The 22795-nt window shown below is 44.5% G+C and overlaps 1 protein-coding gene across 4 annotated transcripts; it reads left to right on the top strand.

The window, feature by feature from the left end:
- Window positions 1-17719: 17719 nt before the first annotated feature.
- Window positions 17720-21989, top strand: LOC147851043 (uncharacterized). Of its 4 annotated transcripts, none has more exons than XM_087335541.1 (3): window positions 17720-18271; window positions 19204-19244; window positions 19843-21989. In XM_087335541.1, exon 3 carries the CDS (start codon window positions 19999-20001, stop codon window positions 21691-21693), a length of 1695 nt encoding a protein of 564 aa, XP_087191667.1. In that variant the 5' UTR covers window positions 17720-18271; window positions 19204-19244; window positions 19843-19998; the 3' UTR covers window positions 21694-21989. The 4 variants fall into 4 exon arrangements, with proteins under 4 accessions (XP_087191667.1, XP_087191664.1, XP_087191666.1 ...); XM_087335538.1 differs by having other exon boundaries at window positions 19204-19261; XM_087335540.1 differs by lacking the exon at window positions 19204-19244.
- The last annotated feature ends 806 nt before the right edge of the window (window positions 21990-22795 follow it).

The following is a 22795-nucleotide window of genomic DNA, read 5'->3' as shown; positions in this document are numbered from 1 at the left end:
GAGCACAAGAGAACCAACCCGACCCGGAAGACGCCAACTATGCAACGTGGGAGCAAGCGGCAAGCTGAGTGATGTATTGCTTGGTGACATGTGTTCATGACCACATGCTCGGGTACATTCGAGAAGCCGAGACGCTGAAGGAAGCGTGGGAGAATCTACGAAAGATTTTCTCCGCCAACACGACCACGAGAAAGCTTCAACTTCGCCAAGAGTTGAACAACATCCAACAACGGGATATGTCCATTACAAGCTACACCTTGAAGATCAAGGAGCTTTGTGATGCACTCAGCTCGATAAGCGTCAATCTATGTTGTTGATCGAAGAAAACGATGTTCGAACGAGGAATAACGCCTCGGAAGGCCACATGCTCTACACGCATTCGGACGGAGGAAGAGGACGCAACCGTGCAAGAAGAGGCCGATTCGGTCAAGGACGAGGCGGACGAGGCCCGACTTACGAAAACAACTCGCAATTTCGGCATCAAGACGGAAACCATTGAGGAACCTTCGGAAGAAGGGGGAGCTTCCATTCTGGTCCAAACCGACAAAGCTCGGTCGAATGTGGATATTGCAGAAAAATTGGTCACCATGAAGAAGAATGTTGTAAGAAGATACGCGAGTCGGCCTCCACTAGCCGACAACTCACCAACTACGCCATCAACTCCGACTATGACGATTGCGGCAGAATGTTTGTGATAAGACATAGAGTGAATTCTATGTCGGCCTCTACTTCTACTAGTGCCTCCGGTTCGGAAGACGTATGGTTCGTTGATTCTGGTGCCTCGAACCATATGACGTCGCATCAAGAATGGTTCCGAGAACTTCGAGAGCCGAACCAACCGGCTATGTCAAAACCGGAGATGACACTACGCACCCGATTCGACACATCGGCAATGTTCCGTTCGAAGAAGAAGGTAAGCAAACTTATATTAAAAATGTCTTGCATATACGAACTATCACGAAGAATTTGGTCTCCGTCGGCCAAATTGTAGAGCAAAGAATGCAAGTACGATTTAATCAAGGTGGTTGCTTCATCGAAAAAGAGGGCCGACTCATCGCTCGCGGACAAAGAGAGGGCCAAATGTTCATTCTCGACTCACACAAGATGAAATCGGCCATGTTCACAAAGGGCATGAAAGTTGATTCCGACATAGAGTTATGGCACAAGCGGATTGGCCATATCAACCTCCAAAAGCTCAAGGCAATGCAATCGAAAGGAGTCTTCATCGGGGTCCCGACATTCACGGAGAAAGAGATTGAAGGCGTGTGTGCTGCTTGCCAATTCGGCAAGCAACATTGACACCCATTTCCGAAGGAGCAGAACGTGAGCAAAGGCGTACTCGACGTAATTCATTCCAATGTATGGGGTTCGGCTCAAACGGCTACATTCAACGGATGCCGATACTACGTGGCCTTCATTGACGACTTCTCCATGCACACCTAGATCTACCCCATGCAACAAAAGAGCAAAGTGTTCGAACACTTCCAAAAATTTAAGAATGAAGTCGAGAAAGCCATGGGCCGACATGTACGATGTCTTCGGTCGGATGGATGCAAGGAGTACTTCTCCGACGAATTTTCGGCGTTTCTACGGAAATAAGGAATACGACAAGAGTTTTCGTGTCGACATACACCACAACAAAACGGATTGGCCGAACACAAGAATCGGCAAATCCTCAAAGTGGCACGAGTTATGCTTAACGAAAAGCACATGCCAAAATCGTATTGGGCAGAAGCAGCTAACACGGCCATTTATCTCATGAATCAGTGTACGACATCAAGTGTGCACGAACTTACTCCGCACGAGAAGTTCTTCGGAAAGAAGCCAGACCTATCGCATGTTCGGATATTCGGCTCCATTGCATACGTGCCCATCCCTGACGAGAAGCGTCAAAAGCTCGAACTGAAGTCGGAGAAATGTATCCTTGTACGATACTCACTGGAGCAAAAGGGGTAAAAGTGCTACAACCCCTCAACTTGAAAATCTCGAGTAAGTTGAGACGTCGTTTTCGACGAGTCCGCATAATGGTACGCACTAGAGACAACTTCGACTTCGATTCCGCTCGACCCGGATTCTGCCGAAATAGAGAGAGAAGCCGAAGATCGACTCACGCGCATGTTTGAAGAAAACCCAATTACGACAAGGCATAGTGGGCCACAAGAACCCCTGAGCGATCAAAGCACATCTCGGCCGAGGCCGAAGATGGACAAAGGGAAGTCGAAAATGCCGGAGTATGAAGATGATCACTTCGACGGCAACGAATCGACTCACTCCCTCGATAGTGAGTTCGAAGGCCTTGAGATCCAGACAAATGACAGGAACCTAACGTTCCTTATGCACGACGCTCGGCCACAACCGAGCGTAGAATGATACACAGAAAACGGGAAGTAAAACACGACACAAAGGAGAGGAAGATATACACACACTACACAGGAGGTTTACGTGGAAAACCCCAAACTAGGGGAAAAACCACGGCAGTCCACAGGCTGCAAACTGTCACTATGTAAGAATGTACAAAACAGTGAGTACACGGAGGCAACGACCTCGTGCTCACGATCTTCGCCACAGGCGACGGTTACAACAGAGGCAACGACCTCGTTCTCTCTCTCTCTCTCTCTGTACAACGTTACGTACTGTCTCTTCTTCTTGCACCAACAAGAAAAATAACAACAACCCCCTAAAGTTTGCCCTAAGTCATATTTATACTAATATGACTTTTCGGCTATTTACAAATATAGCCTCGATGGGCTCTCATAAACATATTTACGAATATGTCTCTTCCTCCGGTTCTCACCGGTTCTGCACCATCCGGCTCTCCGTAGCCGGGTACTCCTCATCCGGTTCACACCGGGCCTGTATCATCCGGCTCTCCGTAGCCGGGTACTACTCATCCGGTTCACACCGGGCCTGTATCATCCGGCTCTCCGTAGCCGGGTACTCCTCATACCGTTTCGGCCTCGGCCGAGTTTGTTCGTCAGCACTGTTCTTCTCCCTTCCCATCCGAAGGGACCTGTCTCCCAACAACAAATGGAGCGGAGAAAGTTGTAGTATCCGCAAACGAGAAGGTCCGCCGAGCCACCCGTGAAAAGAACCCCGTAAGCCGATTCGGCTACAACGATTATATGGTGTACCATTACGCTTTTATGATGAAGGTAGTGACAGTACGGGAACCAGAAACATTTTCCGAAGCCGCGACGGACCCCAGATGGGTTGAAGCGATGAATGAGGAGATGTAAGCACTCTCCAAGAACGAGACATGGGATCTCGTTCCCCACTCACCACACAAGAAGGCAATTGGTTGCAGATGGATCTACAAGGTGAAGTATAATGTCAACGGCTCTATAAACCGTTACAAAGCTCAACTCGTAGCAAAAGGATATGCACAAACACATGGAGTCGACTATGAAGAAACCTTTGCCCCGGTGGCAAAGATGACGACGGTGCGAACCGTAATTGCACTCGCAGCGGCGAAAGGGTGGCACCTTCACCAGATGGACATCAAGAACGCTTTCCTCCAAGGCGAATTAGAAGAGGAGGTGTACATGGTACAACCTCCCAACTTCGAATCGCGCATTCATCTGAAAGTCATGTGCCGACTCAAGAAGGCACTCTACGGCCTTAAGCAAGCACCGTGTGCTTGGCATTCGAAGATTACGCACTATCTTCATCAAATCGGCTTTCGAATGTTGAAATCCGACAACTCCCTCGACGTACGACATGACTCTAGAAGCCTAATTCTCATCATCCTATACGTGGATGATCTGGTAATTGGAGGTGAAAGTTTAGTCGACATCAACAAGGTCAAGTCCCTCCTCTCCGGAAAATTCAAGATGACAGACATGAAGGAGCTCCATTACTTCCTTGGCATCGAAGTAATTCGGATTCCGGTCGGCATTATGATCTCTCAACGACACTACATTCTCAACTTGTTATACAAGTTCCAGATGACTGAGTGCAAATCGGTCGCTACGCCTCTCAATCGAAACCTCAAACTAGATGCTGACTCTGGCACAGACGAGTGCAAACCGACCCAATATCGTCAACTAATCGGGAGTCTCATCTATCTCACGATCACTCGACCCGACCTTAGCTATCCAATCGGACTCCTCAACCAATTCATGCAAAAACCATGCGACATTCACTTGGATTGCGCTAAGCGAGTATTACGATACATGAGCGGCACAATGGATTACTGTGTTCTCTACACATCGGCCACACCAATACGACTCAAAGGGTACACAGACGTGGATTGGGTAGGCTACAAAGTTGATCGACGATCGACCTCCGGATTTGTCTTCTTGCTCGGTAGTGGATGAATATCTTGGAGTAGTAAGAAGTAGCATACCGTCGCACTTTCGAGTACGTTGGCTGAATACAGGGGCACAGTCGTAGCTGCATGTGAAGCCGTATGGCTCAAGAGGATTTTGAAGGATCTGGGCGTCCCCATCAAGGATCTGACTCCCATTTACTGCGACAATATGAGCAGTATATATCTGGCTCGTAACCCGGTGTTCCACGTGCACACAAAGCACATTGAAGTGCACTATCACTTCATTCGAGAGCGCGTACAGGACGGAGATGTCGACCTTCAACACATCAACACGAATCCTCAGACGGACGACATCTTCACCAAAGCCTTAAGAGCCGACAAGCTTCAACAATTCATGTCAGACCTTGGATTGACGATCCTTGACTTGCCAAGCTTGAGGGGGAGTACAAGCGAGAACCGGATACCGTCCGAATCGGGTATGAGCTGAAGCGGACACCGGAGATCGTCCGAACCGAATACCAACCAAAGCAGACATCAATCGAAAGGAACCAACCCGAGTTGAGCTTGAGGGGGCGTGTTGAGAATCAAGCTCAACATAGCACAACGTGTGAACACACCTTTTGAGAATCTATGATTACTCAAAGGTCAAGAGTCGCACCACTACTCTCTACACATTAACTATGTGTCATAGAATCATATTCAATGATGTTAGGAAACAGGTCCCTCCGGATGGGAAGTGAGAAGAACAGTACTGATGAGCAAACTCGGCCTCGGCCGAAACCGGATGTGGAGTACCCGGCAATGGAAGACCCGGTGAGAACCGGATGAGTAGTACCCGGCAAGAGACGGATGGTGAAGACCCGGTGAGAACCGGATGAAGAGTGCCCGACTACGGAAGACCCAGTGAGAACTGGATGAAGAGTACCCGACTACGGAAGACCCGGTGAGAACCGGATGAGTAGTACCCGGCAAGAGCCGGATGGTGAAGGCCCGGTGAGAAGTGCTCACCGAATTTCGTAAATATGTTTCTGAGAGTCCATCGAGGGTATATTTGTAAATAGCCGAAAAGTCATATTAGTATAAATATGACTTAGGGCAAACTTAGTACGTGTGTGTAGTTGTCATTCTTATTGGTGCAAGACTAGAGAGCGCGTAACAATGTACAGAGAGAGTGAGAGAGAGGAAGAGGTTGTTGCCTCTGTTGTAACCGCCGCCTGTGGCGAAGATCGTGAGCACGAGGTCGTTGTCTCCGTGAGCTCATTGTTGTAATCATTGTGATATAGTGATAGTTTAGAGTCGGTGGACTCCCGTGGTTTTTCCCTCTCAGGGTTTTCCACGTTAAACATCCTGTGTACTTTTCTCTCACCTTTGTGTCGTGTATTCATTCCCCTTTTCTGTGTTTGATTCTAAGCTCGGTTGTGGCCGAGCGTTGTTCATCCGGAGCATTTAGTTCCTGTCATATGACACATAACTAATGAATTACATATTCCCCATGACTATGTGTCTTCACATTTCCCAAGAGAGAGAGTTGTTGTTGTAAAGTTAATGAAGAGAGAGGGTGACTCTATATAAAGCACCCTCCTCATACTTCATACTTAGTCGGTTGTGACTGCTTATTATGCTACAATTTGTAATTCTTATTCTACTTGTGAAATATACACCTTCTTCTTGAGTATTCCTTTTTCTATCTATCTTGTGTTCTCTCATCTCTCCTCTAATTCCTCTCACACATACACCTAACACACATCTCTTCCGCTACACAAGAATCACCATCGATTCTTTACAATATCCATTACAGGGGATATTGGTAAGAGATTTTCAATTTCAAGATCAATACGACAGGGATGTCCACTTGCTCCTTCCCTGTTTTTACTAGTATTTGAGGCATTTTCTGTACATCTAAATTCTCAATATGTAAATATTAAAGGGTTAGCACTACCAGTGTCATATGCTGTTGTGGATAGCGAGTTTGTTGATGATACAACTTTATATGTTCAAGCCTCACAATTAAATTTGCCACAGGTGCAAAAGGTTGTGGACAATTTCTCAGATGCATCGAGTGCATTGATAAATTGGGATAAGTCATCAGAGTTTTGGGTTCATTCGGGAGATCCGCCAGTTAATGTGCCTTCTTCAAGATTCACCTGAATACCTCGAGGTCAGTCCATTAGGTATTTAGGCTGTAGAGTGGGTTTGGGATTAAAGGCAGAGGATATGGTTGCACCCTTGTTGTTAAGATTAAGGAATAAGCTAATATACTGGAATAAGGAAAAGCTTTCCTTAGCAGGATGTATAGTTGTAGCTAATTCGGTGCTTTTGTCCTCGATTTGGTATATTGCATCTACATGGCTGTTTTCGAGGACAATAATGCTTAAAGTTGAACGCCTAGTACAAAATTTTATTTGGGGGAACACCATTTCAGACAATTCAGTAGCAAAGGTAGCTTGGTCAGTTCTTATACAATCTAAGTAGAAAGGAGGTCTAGGTTTGATTGATCCTTTTATACAAAGTAAAACCTTACTTTCTAAACATGTTGTTAGGAGTTTATTTCCAGGAGAGGAGTTATGGAAAAAGCTATGGATTCAACATTTACATAAGGTCAAGCCATCAGTAGGTGGTCAATGGAATGATAGTCTTAGATGGTTTTTCAATGCAGATTTTCCACTACCTAAGTCTAATGTTGGATCGTTACTGTTGAGAGACAAGCTCAACATTTGTGCGTAATACAATGCGTAACCAGTGCGTAGACTGGGTGCATAAAACCGGTACGCAGACCGGTGCGTAGAAAGGTCGTATCGGTGCCTAGACCGAAAGGCCGTTAGAAAGATATTCCTCGTAAGGAATAGTTTTGGGAGTAAGTGTCGAGGCTCATTTATGAGCAGTCAAGTACTGTCAGTACTTGTGTCAGCCCACTATCAAGGCTTGTATAAAAATGCTCACTGAGCACATCCTATGTACAGATTGAAGATTATTTTTGAATTTAACTTCTTGTGTTACACTCTCTCTGTCTCTCCCGCGTATACTGCGTAAGCTCAAGCTCTCCATTAAACCTGAGTTTTCTTCCTTCTGTTCGGTCTTCATACTTGCTTCCGCACGTTACTTTTTACATGGTATCAGAGCGCGAGGGTTGAAAACCTCTCTGCAGCCGACACAGCTTGACAAAGAAGAACAAGAAGAACGATGGATAGAGGCATGGAGAGCTCGCTTCCAACAGAGAAGCTCGACAGAACCAACTACGCGTCTTGGTCCTACAAGATGCACCAGTACCTGCTCGGGCACGGCTACTGGAGTTATGTCGAAGGAGCTAATGACGCGGCACCCGAATCGACACATAGAGACTTCCTGTCGTGGCAGCAATCGGCGAGCAAGGTATTATACTGCTTCGCGTCGTGTGTGGGCGAACAACTATTGAGCTATGTTCGGGATGCAAAGACGCCAAAGGGTGCGTGGGAAAATCTGAAGAAGATTTTCGCCGCGAGCACCACAGCCAGGAAGCTTCATCTCCGACAGGAGTTGAGCAACCTACGATAACGCGACTTGTTGGTGGCGGACTATACCTCGAAGATCAAGGATATCTGCGACTCCCTCGCCTCCATAGAGGTGAACATCGAGGAGAGCGAGATGGTCCAGATCTGTCTCGGAGGTTTGGCGTCAAAGTTCGGAGCGTTCCGAACGGCTGTGTGTACCCGGGAGAATACACCGTCCTTTTTCGACTTACAGTCAATAATCCTGGTAGAGGAGAACCACGCGGGTGCGTCTACAAGGACGCACACCGATAGCAGAATGTTGTACACGGAGGGAGATAGGCCCCGTGGACGTGGAGGACGAGGCGAGTCAGCGTGCAATGGAGGCGGCCGACGAGATCAAGGAAGAAGGCACCGAAGTGATTCCAACAGCAACTCCGGACCCTCCGGAAACAGGGGGAGTCGAAGCAATGAGAACCGGCAAGGGAAGGCCATCGCGGAGTGCTGGTACTGTGGCAAGAAAGGCCACAGGGAAAGTGAGTGCTGGAAGAAGTGCGCCGATTCGGAGAGAACCGGTTCCAGAAACGGCTCCGGACATACCGACAAGGGAAATCGGCAGCGATCGCACTACGCCAAAGACTCCGGGATAGCCGGAGAAGGGTCTGCCTTCGTGACGAGACACGAAGCAAACTCAATGAAACGGACCACCCCGAGATCGGACGAGGTGTGGTACGTAGACTCCGGCGCGTCAAACCACATGACGAGCCATAAGGAGTGGTTCTCGTACCTTGAAAAACTGATACAACCTGGAGTAGTCGCAACTGGAGACGACACTCCGCATCCGATCGCGAATGTCGGAGAAGATCCCCTTAGCCATGTTGGGCAGAAAGGGAAACTCATGAACGTTCTGCACGTTCCGACAATCACGAAGAACTTGGTCTCGGTCGGACAGATCGTCGACCAAGGGATGGAGGTTCGGTTTACACACCTCGGGTGCTTCATTGAGGAAGAAGGCCGTGTGATTGCGCAAGGGCGCAGAGATGGGAGGATGTTTATCCTCGATTCCACTGACGGCGGCACCGCAATGTTCGCGAATGGACAAAAATCCGAGTCGGAAATCGACTTGTGGCACAAACGGATAGGCCACGTCAACTACCAGCGGCTTCAAGACCTACAATCGAAACAAGTGGTGTTCGGATTGCCCAAATTTAGTGACCGAAAGGCACAAATTTGTGAAGCCTGCCAGCTCGGGAAGCAACACCGACTTCCTTTCCCCAATGAACGAAACCGGAGCCGGAACAAGCTCGACCTTATACACTCCGATGTATGGGGGCCGACACAAAACGTTAGTCTTGGCGGGAGCCGATATTTCGTCTCCATCATCAACGACCACAAGCAGCACACGTGGATCTACGTCATTGAGAGGAAGAGCGAAGTCAAAGGGTTCATGGAAACGAAAACGGGACGAAAGATCAAGTGTCTGCAGCCGGATGGCGAGAAAGAGTACTTTTTTGGTCAATTCAACGGTTATCTACAACAAATGGGAATTCGGCACGAATTCAGTTGTAGATACACGCCGGAGCAGAACGGCGTGGCCGAGAGGAAGAATCGGTCAGTTGTGGAAGCGGCACAGGCAATGCCGGAGGAGAAGAGCATCCAGAACCAGATCGGAGACAAAGTGTCGGCGCACGAGCTATATTTCGGACCGAAGCCGAACTTGCGACACTTGAGGGTGTTTGGCAGCATTGCGTATGTGCATGTACCGAAGGAGAAAAGGAGGAAGCTGGATGCAAAGGCCGAGAAATGCATCTTGGTCGGTTACTCGGACGAGCAGAAGGGTTATAAGTGCTATAACCCTCGCACCAAACAAGCGCGTGTTAGCCGCAACGTTGTGTTTGACGAGTCCGCGTCCTAGTACCAACCCCTGACTCCGAACCCCGACTCCAATCCGAGTTCTGACAATGAGGTCAGCGAGGCCGAGATGCCTCCGGATGAGCCCGAAATCGAGACCCGCGAAGAGAGTCTGATTTCACTCCATTTAATTGGACCGACTGGACGACTGAGTCGGTACGATCAGTCAGATGAAGAGCCGGCGAGTAGTGGAGACTTGGCCGTGCATTCCCCGCGCACGAAGCCGAGGAGACGGCTTACGCGCAAAGAGAAAGGGAAGAAGAAGGTGTCGGATTCCGGCACGGATAGGAACGAGTCAGACCACGCGAGTTCGACTCCGAGGGAAGCGGCGACGGGCCTTCAGGAACAAAGTCCGCATCGGCCGAGAAGACCTCGCCATCGGCTAATGACCGATTATGCCGATCTACCCGCCAAAAGAACCCAGTTGTGCGGTTCGGATACAACGAGTACATGGCACATCACTATGTGTACATGACCCGTCTAACGGAAGTGCGTGAGCCGGAGAGCTACGCAGAAGCGGCGAAGGACGCGAATTGGCGCGCCGCGATGGAGGAAGAGATGCACGCATTGGCGGAAAACGAGACCTGGGATCTGGTTGACGCACCGAAGGGTGTGAAGCCGATCAGATGTAGGTGGGTGTACAAGGTCAAGTACAACACCGACGGCTCGGTCAATCGATACAAGGCCCGGTTAGTGGCAAAAGGTTACGCGCAAAAACACGGCATCGACTACGATGAGACGTTCGCGCCGGTCGCAAAGATGACGACCGTCCGTGTTTTGCTCGCAGTAGCCGCGGCCAAGGGGTGGCACTTACATCAGATGGATGTAAAGAATGCGTTCCTGCAAGGTGACCTTGAGGAACAGGTGTACATGGTACAACCCCCCGGATTCGCACCCCCGAAGGCATACTAATCAGCCAACGTCATTACACGCTGAATATGCTCTTCAAATTCGGGATGGCAGACTGTAAGTTAGTCTCGACTCCTCTGGATAGGACTGTCAAGCTTCACCCCAATTCCGGCAAGGTTTGCGACCCGACAAGGTTCCGACAAGTTGTCGGAAGCCTTATCTACTTGACAATCACCCGACCCGATCTCAGTTATCCGGTCGGGGTGATCAGTCAGTTCATGGCGCGACCTACCGAGGAGCACCTTCAGTGTGCACAACGCATACTACGATATGTCAGCGGCACTAAGGACCAGGGACTGCTATATCCGACCGATACAGACCCGCAGTTGGTCGGCTACACCGATGCCGACTGGGCCGGCAATGTCGTCGATCGCCGATCCACGTCCGGACATGTGTTCTCTCTTGGGAGTGCCGCGATAGCGTGGAGCAGTAAGAAGCAGCCGACAGTTGCACTGTCGAGCACCGAAGCTGAGTACCGAGGAACGGTTGTCGCGACATGCGAAGCCATATGGTTGAAGCGGCTACTTAGGGACCTGCAAGAGGAGGTGTCAGATCCGACGACGATCTACTGCGACAACCTCAGCAGTATCCAGCTCGCAAAAAACCCCGTTTTCCACGCACGGACCAAGCACATTGAGGTGCACTACCATTTTGTCCGTGAGCGTGTCCTTTCCGGTGAAGTCGAACTTCAGTACGTTCCGACGGATCGACAAACTGCCGACATCTTCACCAAGCCTCTTGGTTTGGACAAGTTGCGGCAATTTTCGGGTGCGCTTGGGTTGCGTCACCTCGACGTGCCAAACTTGAGGGGGAGAATAGTCCCAAACGACCAAGCAAGGCAGCAGGAAAGGAGTGGAGACCGAGACACCAAGTCGGTTGACTCAGTTGTCGAGTTCGACTTCGGATCGGCTGAAGAAGCCGAGGGCGGACCCCGGGAAAAGTCCGGAAGCGGACAGAAGGGGAGCAGCCGAAGGAGAGAGCCGAAGCCAACCACGCATGGGGAAGATGACGCCATCGAGGGCGAGAAGACCGAAGACAAGTTGGAGACAGCCAACTCGGACGAGAGCGAAAACCGATCGGAGGTAGCCGAGTCGGTTCGGATGTTTGATTCAGATATGCTGAATCAACCGAGGCCCAAGCAAAAGAAAAGGCAGCAGGAGAAGCGTCAACACCGCAACTGCAGAAGAGCTGATAAGGGCCACATGAGCAGACAAGCCGACCGGAAGGGTCGAAGCGCGCGGAGTCGAACAGGCCGAGGAGCGCGAGCGAGGCGTGGAGCTAGGAGAAGCCGGAGCGTAGGTCCGGCAGAGCAGGCGGAACCTCAAGTTGAACTTGAGGGGGAGTGTTGAGAGACAAGCTCAACATTTGTGTGTAATACAATGCGTAACCAGTGCGTAGACTGGGTGCATAAAACCAGTACGCAGACCGGTGCGTAGAAAGGCCGTATCGGTGCGTAGACCGAAAGGCCATTAGAAAGATATTCCTCGTAAGGAATAGTTTTGGGAGTAAGTGTCGAGGCTCATTTATGAGCAGTCAAGTACTGTCAGTACTTGTGTCAGCCCACTGTCAGGGCTTGTATAAAAGTGCTCACTGAGCACATCCTATGTACAGATTGAAGATTATTTTTGAATTTAACTTCTTGTGTTACACTCTCTCTGTCTCTCCCGCGTATACTGCGTAAGCTCAAGCTCTCCATTAAACCTGAGTTTTCTTCCTTCTGTTCGGTCTTCATACTTGCTTCCGCACATTACTTTTTACAGTTACGTTTCTTTAATGGAATATTTCGGGCATGGGAAAGTATTCTTCAAGCACTTGTTTTCTTTCCACCGAAAAATTATACTCAATTCATGTGTCAACAATGATATGGAACCCTTTATTTACGGATGAAGCTGCATGTGTGTTGGGTCTACGACCAAGGTTATCTTGGGTTGCAATGGACAATGGTCCAGCCCGTACGATTGCGGATTGGATAAAGTTTTTGCAGACATCAACGTAGGACCAAAAGAATAGGTTTTCTAACTTAAGAGGGGCAAACATAATGGTATCAAATTCTTAGGCTACTAGCTCGTAAGTATAGATCGGGGATTTTCACATGGGGTGCAGTCTTCTAGGGAAGGTTAGATCAACAAATGACTTTTTATCATCATCATTATTCTTCCTTCAGACATTACCTGTCAGAAGTTTGTAGGTATACTCTACTTCAAGCTCTTTGCAGGGAATCAAGTTTTTCTCTCAGAGTTACGCCTAGCAGATTGTTTCCTCTTTGGCTTTATGGGTTCTTTAGAAAGCTAGGTGTTCCAAGCTATACAATGATGAAAACATTCACTTCGTGGATCAGGTTAAGTCTTTTTGGGACTTATTGTTACATACGATTAAAGGCGATTATGATAGTTATCAGGGTTCTGGACACACAACTAATAAGAAAAGAATGAGAATTCGTAGAGTCTGGTCATCTATTCCTATTATGTTGAATGAAGCTACAGATGTCAAGTGGAATTACATACCACCTCGTTGGTTGTTCCCGCCACCGGTAGTGTCTTTAGTACAAATAACATGACATAACATAGATGAGCGATGCTTTTTTTGTCAGGATAAGTGATGTTGTGGTGAGTTGGTGGTAGTCAGCGACATGGCAAGCTGGTCAGTGAGGTGTTGAGGTGGACAACATGAAGATGTTTTTAGGTTTCTTACAGATTGCAGCAAAATAGGATCTACTTCTTGTTTTGTCATGTAGTTATTTGCCTTTCCAAGCATATTTCCATGACGAGAGGATGAGTGATGACGGTGTGGATCAAAGATAGCCAGATGGTGAATGTGGACATGAGGATGAGGGATGATGTTGTGGGGGCTGAAGTAGAGTGTTATGAGAAGGTAGGAATTTTTTTTGACTCAAATTTGGCTGTCAGTACAGGATTTTAGCAGTATTCGACGGAATTCCTGTGATAATCGGAGATAGCGATATGGTGGATGTGGACATGAGGAAGTTGGTTTTTTGTTTTTGTGATCAGGATGAGTGATGTTGGTGTGGGGGCTGAAGCAGATTATTATGAGAAGGTGAGGAATTTTTTCCACTTATTTTTTTGGCTGTCAGTACAGGATTTTCGCGGTAATCGGCGAGATGGCAAGAAGTTCATCGAGATGTTTCATATTTGGGCTGACTTAAGAAGATGTTATGGTTCTCATAGGTTGAGGGATGATGGCGATGGGGGTTGAAGCATATTTGTCATGACAAGAGGATGAGTGGTGAGAGTGGTGATGGTGTGGGGGGGGGGGGGGGGGGGGGGGGAAGCAAATCATGAGGGGATGAGAAACACACTAGACTCATTTTGTTGTTAATTGTACAGGACCTTGGTGGTAAGCAGCGAGATGGTTGATGAGACTGAATGAAGCATAATTTAGTTTTGTGTTAAGGTTGAGTGAAGATGGTGTGGGGATCAAAGTAGATGGTGTGAGGTGAGGAGGACATAGATCATCTTGTTTTATAGGGAGATTAAGTACAAGTACATTTTCAATGTCCGTGGAGGTGAAGGACATGGTCATTTCGATATGGGAGATGATAGATGGGGGCTATCCAAGACAGCCCATCAAATTTCAACTGCACTAGCTGAAGAAGATCTTGACGTACAAAACATTTGTCAAATAGCAACACCTAGTGGACAACCAAGTGATGGTGAACAACTTCAGTATATGCGGAACCAAATGCAAACATGGAGTTTTTAGACTACCAGCCAGGGTATGTTGAGTATGATTACCACCAAGATATGTATTCTCTTTGATCGCACGAATTTACTTATATATTTGTTTATATGTTGAGTATGGGTGTTGTTGGCAAAGCCTGAGACTGTTTTCATGGATTATAATTAGCCTTATCTTGCCAAATGCCATCGTTTATATTTAGTCCTTTTTTATGATAGATACTTGTGGAATGGAAACTATTATGTACAATTTGTAGATTGCCTTTGGCATTGTTAATTTTAATACCAATGGAGCATATTGTTTATGGGAAAAAAAGGGTATATATATCCAGTTGCATTTCATTTACGAAAGTTTGGGTCTACAAAAAGTTATTAATTATGAAATATATGACGAAGAGCTTTTGGCCATTGTGGATTATTTTGACTAGTGGCATTGTCATTATGAACTCATGGGAGACAAGCACATTTAGCAAAACCACTAGGGTTTGAACCAACGATCAACAATCGAGAGGTTGTGACAATTTCACAAAAACACAATTAAAACTCAAGAGTGACAATTGCAAGATCTTACAATCCTTGTAATGACTAATGAATCAAATTCAAGTCATTAGATGGATGATTATAGATTTTGCTAACCCCAAAACAAATTTCAAGAGGATATTAGCCCTAGGATGAAGAGTCTATAATCATGATTATGAAACTCTTATACTATAGTTCACAAGATTATAACTAGGTAAAAGATGACTTTATTCATCTTAGGAAGGAGAAGTTATTGTCACGAATATCAAACTTGTAGACTATAAATAGTTTTAAAGAAGATAGAACAAAATTTAACTTCAAAAGAGAGACCTTTGGTCAAAGTGCATGCTCTTTTCAACCCCCCTCAAGGCTATGTTGGAAGAGTTGCTTATTGCTTTCCCCTTTTTGATCATATAAGAAAGAGATAAATTAACTTTTTGTTGATTGAATTGAAGACTAAGATATAGAAGTTTGAATAAATTTCGTGTCATTTATGTACTTAGTGCTCAACTAATCCTCTGGGATTAGTGCTCCCTAATCTCTTCCTTGTACTAGTAATCAAGAAGTCACAAATTTGATCCTATCCTTACTTGGATACTCAAGATACATAAGTGTTTTGCAATATATTCGACTTCTTCTCCTCTTTTAGACTCTCGTTTGAGCACCTTAGTACCTTTGCGGCCTACGTGCATAAAGCTTGAAGTGGCCTTACCTATTGAGGCAAATCTCGAGGACTAAAACACACAACTTTTTCTTTAGCACAACGCCAATACTACTCACACAAAACATTTATGAGATCACCCAAGCCATGGAAGCTAATATGCCACATTTTCAAGAAGCTTAAACCATCAACACCTATAGGGTGTTTATTTTTTTTATTTTTTTTTCAATGTTGGGTCTTTCTATGTCATTGACACCATCCCTCAAAGCATGTCATGTGTTGATTGCATGGCAGGGACATTAATTCTACTAAAATAGGATGAGAAATCTAACAATATCATGGGTTCCCGTGTAACTAGAATTAAGTAGGGAACGGAAAATTTTCATTTACAAGCAAGTCATCAATGTAGGCTTCGTTTATATAAAAACCCTTGCAAAAGCTCGACGAATTGAAGAAATATGAGATTGTTTATTCATCAAGTGTTGTTTTTGGTCCATTATGTCTCTCTTATTTTTTGCATGAGCGATGGCATAAATGTGATTGAAACTTGTTCCTAATCAAGGGAGAGTCCCTTTGCCAGCCATGTGTGAAGCATCCTACCAGACAAATGAGAATCTTATCACTGCACTAGAGGAAGGACTAGCCTTCAATTCTCCTCATTTCCAAGTGTTGAGTGGTGGCCGGAAAGCAAAGTTTCTCGAGTTGGTGAGCTCCCCTTTATGTAGACACCACAAGGCGTAACAAAGGCAAATCCAAACTTCGAGCACTAGTAAACCCTTTTTTTACAATGTGTGTTGTTGTCCCATGTGTTGGAATCTTTAAAGGCCTCCATTCACATTACGAACCCATTGGGCATTGGGCGTTGCCACCTAAAAAGGGGTAGTTCTCGCATAAAGTACAACAATAAGCATGTTTCTTGTACACAGATGTGACTATGCGCATAATCCTAGATCGGAAATAATAAAGCTCGTAGGGACATTACGATAAAAATATGTTGGTACTAAAAGGGAGAACAACCAAAAACATGGCACTGAGGTAGGGCCATTGTCAAAAGTGGAGAAACCAAAAAAAAAAAGAGAGACAATCATGGAAAGTGAGGTGGGGTATGTCCATACATTTGGAGACAAGGATCGGCAATAAGGCTAGGGGCAACAACCGATGAAGGCAAATATGAGGGGCGAGGAGGAGGAGCTATGAGGTTGTTCATGGTTCGGTATGGATAGGGAGAGTTTCCCTTGTGGCCTACAAAAGGCGAGAGGGGAATCCCAAAGTTTGGCCTTGTGCTTACAAATATCCCAATGTCCACCTAGACAATTGTGGGCGAGGAGAGAATGAGGCAGGTTCCAATGTTTGGCCTTGTGCCTACGAATGTCCCAATGTCCTCTTGGACAATGGTTGGCGAGGAGAGCATGAGGCGGGTTCCAATGTCTAGTCGTGTGCCTAGGAATGTCCCAATGTTTGCATGGACAATGGTGGACGAGGAGAGCATGAGGCGGGGTCCAATGTCCGGCCTTGTGCCTACGAATGTCCCAATGTCCACCTGGACAATGGTGGGCGAGGAGAGCATGAGGCGGGTACCAATGTTTGGCCTGTGCCTACATGTGAATGTCCCAATGTCCGCTTCGACAGCGGTGGGTGAGGAGAGCATGAGGCGGGTTCGAATGTCCGGCCTTATGTCTATGAATGTCCCAATGGTCCGCCAGGACAATGGTGGGCGAGGAGAGCATGAGGCGAGTCCCAATGTTCGGCACGTTGCCTACGAACGTCCCAATGGTCGCCTAGACAATGGTGGGTGAGGAGAGTATGAGGCAGGGTCCCAATGTCCGGCCTGTGCCGTTACCTAGGAATGTCCCAATGTCCGGCCTGTGCCTTTACCGAGGAATGTCCCAATGTCCGGCTGGCCAACTTGGGATAAGGTTGCCGGAACCTTGGAGAGGAGAGAGAGAGAGAGAGAGAGAGAGAGAGAGAGAGAGAGGTCACGTGATCGATTCCCATCATCACCACCGGCAGGGTAAGCTACTGCAGCTTCAGAGAGAAGCCATGGAAACCAACACATTTTATATATAATACAGAATCTCCTTCTCCTTCTCCTTCTCCTTCTCCTTCTTCTTTCTCTGACATGATTTCTCCCTCCCCTCCCTCCTCTTTCTGTACATGAATTCTGCTTCAATGGAAGCTTAGTCCCCCAACCTTCCATCTTCTTCTTCTTCTTCTTCTTCTTCTTCATCTTTTCTGGACATGATTTCCGCTTCAATGGAAACCTAACCCCCCCCCCCCCCCCCCCCCCCTCCTTTTCCTCCTCCGTTTCTCCCTGCATCCTTCTCTGTACATGACTTCTGCTTCAATGGAAGCTTAATCTCTCCCTCTTTCTCTGAGAGCCACCTCCATGAATCTTCTCTTCTCTCCCTTGTCACTCTATCTCTCTCCTCTCCATCCCTCCATCGGATCCTCCATCTCTCTCTTCTCCGCAACAGCGTATGACTACCTTCTATCATCATCTTCATAGTTGTCGCCTCTACCTCCATCTTCTTAAAGTCTCTTCATTTCACCTCTCTTCTCCGCCACAAAGCCCCTCTTTCAGCAAGAAAATCTACTTCTCCTTGATCTACATCTATTTCTATAGCTCCTGTGTTTGTTTCACTTCTTCTTTTTGCTTCTTCTGCTGTTCTTGTTTATGCAGGTTTGTTCTGTTGCAAATCAATTGGAGACTAGGAAGAGGATTAAAGAATAAACAGCTGCAACAAATAAGAACTGTATGATGCACACGAGGTCATCTAAAGTTCTAACTTCTAAATATGGAAATGGAACCGCTGGAAAACCTATGATTGTACACAGTTTTCAGGTATTAAATTAACCGACTAGCTTCCATGGTTAGTTTAATTAACTCTTGGAGAAACAAGTGAATCTGTGTAAACCTTCTGCCTCTTTGCTACTCCTGTCTTTGTGTAATTATTCAATTGATTAGCTTCCACGGTTTGCTATATTCGTCTATATGTAATTAGCTAATTAATCAGCTTCCATGGTTGGCTTCATCTAGTACATTTGAGAAAATATTGAAGCTTCTCTACACAGCTTTCTCTACTCTGTGCAAACATGTTATTTCTTTGTGATAGTTGTCTTTATAGGTATTTTAATCAAGGAAAGATGGAAACATTTCTCTACTGTCTCTGTACTCTGTGTAAGCTTTATCTCATTCTTTTGTTCTTTTAAAGTTTATATTAAGCGTTTCTCTGACTCATAATCATTTGTTTCGTTGTGTATTTGTCTATTGAACCTTTGCTTCCATATCTGTTTCCTGAATGTATTCATCTGTTTCTTTTATAGCTTACCTATTCCTATCCCTACAACGTTTTCTGTATGATATAAATATATATATATATAGCGTTTCTGTTTACTGTGTGCATATATCTATTCCTTTGTAGGTTCCATGCATGTTTGCTTTGTTTGTTTTATTTTATCTCTACGTATTTGTTGCTTTGGCTCCTTTAACCATATCTGTTTTCTCTTATGTCTGCCTATTTGTTTATTTGGTTTGCTTAGCATATCTGCTGCTGTATCTGCGATTTCACTTCCATGTCTTCTTCTTTGTTCCTTTGCATTCCTGACTATATCCCTGTTTACTATGTCTATTGTTCTCTTCGTCTTTTGTGTTTTCTTGCTTCTTTAATAGTTTTTCCATTCTTAACCTTATCTGTTTGATGTATCTGTGCTGTCCTCCCCCTGTTGTTTCTACTTGCTTCTTTCATATCTTAGCCATTTTTATATTCTTTGCAGGGAGAGTATTTCAGACAGCTCCTGAAGCCGATTACGTAGGAGTGCTACCATTTTCCGAGTATTATTTCTTGCATACCTTCTTAATTGTCTGCTAATTAGCTTCTACAGCACAGAATTTTGTAAACATCTCTGGACAAGATAATCAGATAATTTTCTTCTACGTAATCCTTGTTTCAGAAGGTGCATTTTGTTGTTTTTCATACCTTCTCCAAGGTTATCTTCCTTTTTACATTTCATTTGTCTCATTTCATTTCATTTCATTTTTTTATTTCTGCTAGGAATGTAAGGCTTCAGAATGCTCAATTTCTATCTCATTCTTTACATTTCATGGCCTCATTTCATTTCGATGCCTTGCTATTCTTTACCTTCTACCATAGTTTAGGGTTTCGGATGGCCTGATTTTGATTTCGTTGTTCTACTTAACTAGCATTTGTTATTGTCTTTTCCCAGGATTTAAGATTTCCATTTCGTAGTGTTTGCCTTCTATCAGGAGAGCATGCTCAATTGCTATGTCATTTTTGTTTTACATTCTCACAGAATTTAGGGTTGCAGACGGCTTCATCTCTATCTATATCCAAGTTTTTAAATGAACTATTTCTATCTCCATCTGAATTTTTTCCATGATTTTTTCTGTTGCAGGCAATCCATTCTGTAAAACCAGTAGAAATTCTCACTTGTGTAACAAAACAAAATTACAGCAAAAACAAAGCAAGAGCAAAGTAAAATCAAAGCAAAAACCAAGGCAAGAACAAAGCAAAACGAAGGAAAAAAGTGAAATCAGAAGAACAAAGTAAAATGCAGGATGCAACAAACCCTGAAGGGGGTCCAACAAAATCTTTTGCCAAAGGAAAAGGATTTTGTTTCCAATCTTCACCATCTCGACTCAAGAGATTTGTAATGTTTGATAATAGTGGAGGAAATGGAAGAGTTTTTATTCATCCATCTCTCGCAAACGAGCTTTTTTCTCCTAACAGTCAGAAACATGAAGAAGAAAAAGGCATAGATCCACTATCATCAAACAGCAAACAAAATTCTTCCATTATTTGCGATGAATCCGTGGAAGAAGAATCTGCATCAAGAATCACAGCTTATAGGAAAATGGTTTCTAGTGCATTTTCATCTCTACAGATGCTTCGAAACAGTAGGAATGAAGACTTAGTATTCGGTGAGCACAAACGATTGACAGATAACATGTTATCCAATGCCAATACAAATAATGTCATCAGGTTTAATATCAGTAGTAATATTAATGGCTTGGGATCTAATATAGCTGCTGATGCTAATAACATGCCATTGAATATCAATACCAATGCTGCTAATAGCTTTGTGTCTGCTAATGTGAATACTAATTCTAATGGAATTATGTCTTACATTGCTACTAACACTAATGACATTATGGCTGCTAATATCAATCCCAATACTAATGTCATTATGTCTAATATCACTACTAATACTACTGATAATTGTAATGAAACAAAAGAGTATAGGGTCTCAGAAGCCATTGACAATACACCAGCAACTCTATACCATTTTGATAGAGATTTACGTAATAATTCCATGGCTTCTGAAACCCTAGCTTTTCAAAGGAACGAGCCTAAGGTTTTTGCAACCCTACCTTCAGTGAAGAGGACTAGGGTTTCCGAAACCTTAGGCTCGTTATCGGAGTTCTTCTCACCCTTCAGTATGAATTACAATCAGAATCAGAATGATAATGGTGATAATGTAATAAACAATCACTATTATCATTCTGTGAACGATTTGAAGAATCGTTATAATGCGAATGATGATGTAAAAATTCCTTATTATCATCAGAATAGTGATGTAAAGAATCATTCTTGTCATGAGGCTGAATCAGTCTCTACTGAAGTATGGGAAAATCCCGATGATTTAGATGCTCTTCTAAGCTCAGGCGAAGAAGAAGAAGAAGAAGAAGAAGAAGACGATGAAGAAGAAGATGATGATGTAAGGAGCACTGGGCATTCTCCAGGGGAATCGTCATCAGAGAAAGGAGAAATCTGCAATGAAGATAAAGATGATGAAGAAGAAGAAACACAAAAGAGTTCGAATAAGAGGGAAAGAATAGATGATGAACAGGTACAAAAGGGTGCAAATAAGAGAGGAAGGATACCTGAATTACACAAGGGTAAGAATGAGAGGGAACGAATATATGAAGAAAAAGTACAGAAGAACACGTCAGATAAGATGAAAGAAAAAGAAGACGAGATCGATGCAAAACAATTCATGATTGACGACAAAAATGAGGTGATGATTGCAAGAAAACAGAGTTTTAATGGCAAACCAAGTCTTTTGAAGCAAGACTATAGGAGACAGAAGATCAAGAAAACCATGAAAGCTCTAAGGAAAATGATACCAGGTGGATCTCTCTTGGATGCTTCGTTAGTTTTGGATGAAACTATTCAATATGTGAAGAGTCTTTGTGATCAAGTTAAGAATCTTGAATCCGCCCGGTTCCCATGTCAACAGCCATAGCTCTTTTTTGCCTTCTTCATCGAAGTTCTAGTCATTTCTTACTTTTTTCTTCCTTCCTTGGCATTGGAATGGCTTTTGGAAATCCTTGAAGGTTTTTGTCCATCTATCAACATCATTTTAATGGCTCCCTATAAACCTCACAGGATTTGTTTTTCATCTATTGTCATTGTGATGGCTTTTTACAAATACTCGTGGGGTTTTTTGCTCATCAATCACCATTGTAGTGGCTTTTTTTATAAATCCTGGGAGGTTATTGATTACCTCAAGTTAATGAAACAAGTTTTATGTTTCAGCTCTACAGTTTCTTTTTGAAGTTGATAGTTCTTTTCTTCTTGTGGGGCCAACATTTTGTTCATCAATCATCATCACCATCATTGTAATGACTTAAATCCTTCGGAGCATGTAGTTGGATTTTAACAATAGTTTCTTTAAAGTTTGTGAGCCCTTTTTGAGTTCTGATTGTATGCATTGCTATCTATCGTCATCATTATCATTGTGTTCCTGATAATCGCTTTAAGTAAATTCAACATTTCTTTCATTCTTTCAGCATCATGCTCATCTATCCTCATATTGGTGATGTTTAACGTTGGTCTTGTATTTCCAAATATTGATAATCTTTTAGGTTCTTTCTGTATCTCTTACGGAAGTTGTATATACCGTGTTTCTAGGATATGGGATTACGCTACCATTTTTTGTTATGCTTTCATATGATTTGTTGATTGTAAAATCCATATTATGTTTCCTTGGATGGAATTATCAGCTTGTATTTCTGGTTGGTATGCTTCTACATACTTTCTTAATTGATATAGACTTACTACAGTATTCATCTAAACATTGAAATGTGCTTTGATTGATTAAATTCTTCTATTGAGTCTCAGGCAAGTCTTTCTTTGATCAGAACTTGTAAAAAGATTAGGCAGAATAAAAATGAAAAGATTGTTCTGAATGTTATGTTGAAGAGAATGTTGTTGCCGTGCACTGTGTGAAATTGGTAAATCAGAAAAAATTATTCACTTTACATATTGCTTTTCTTGAAATTATATCACATCCCTCCTTGAAATGTGTTGATGCTTTTTGCTTACATCTGGATCATCACAAAACA

This window comes from Azolla caroliniana, unplaced genomic scaffold, assembly GCF_043228905.1.
Source record: "Azolla caroliniana isolate FFs.n. ecotype wild unplaced genomic scaffold, voAzoCaro1.0.p SCAF_20, whole genome shotgun sequence".
Taxonomy (NCBI): domain Eukaryota; kingdom Viridiplantae; phylum Streptophyta; class Polypodiopsida; order Salviniales; family Salviniaceae; genus Azolla; species Azolla caroliniana.
This window is presented reverse-complemented; position numbering and strand designations above follow the sequence as displayed.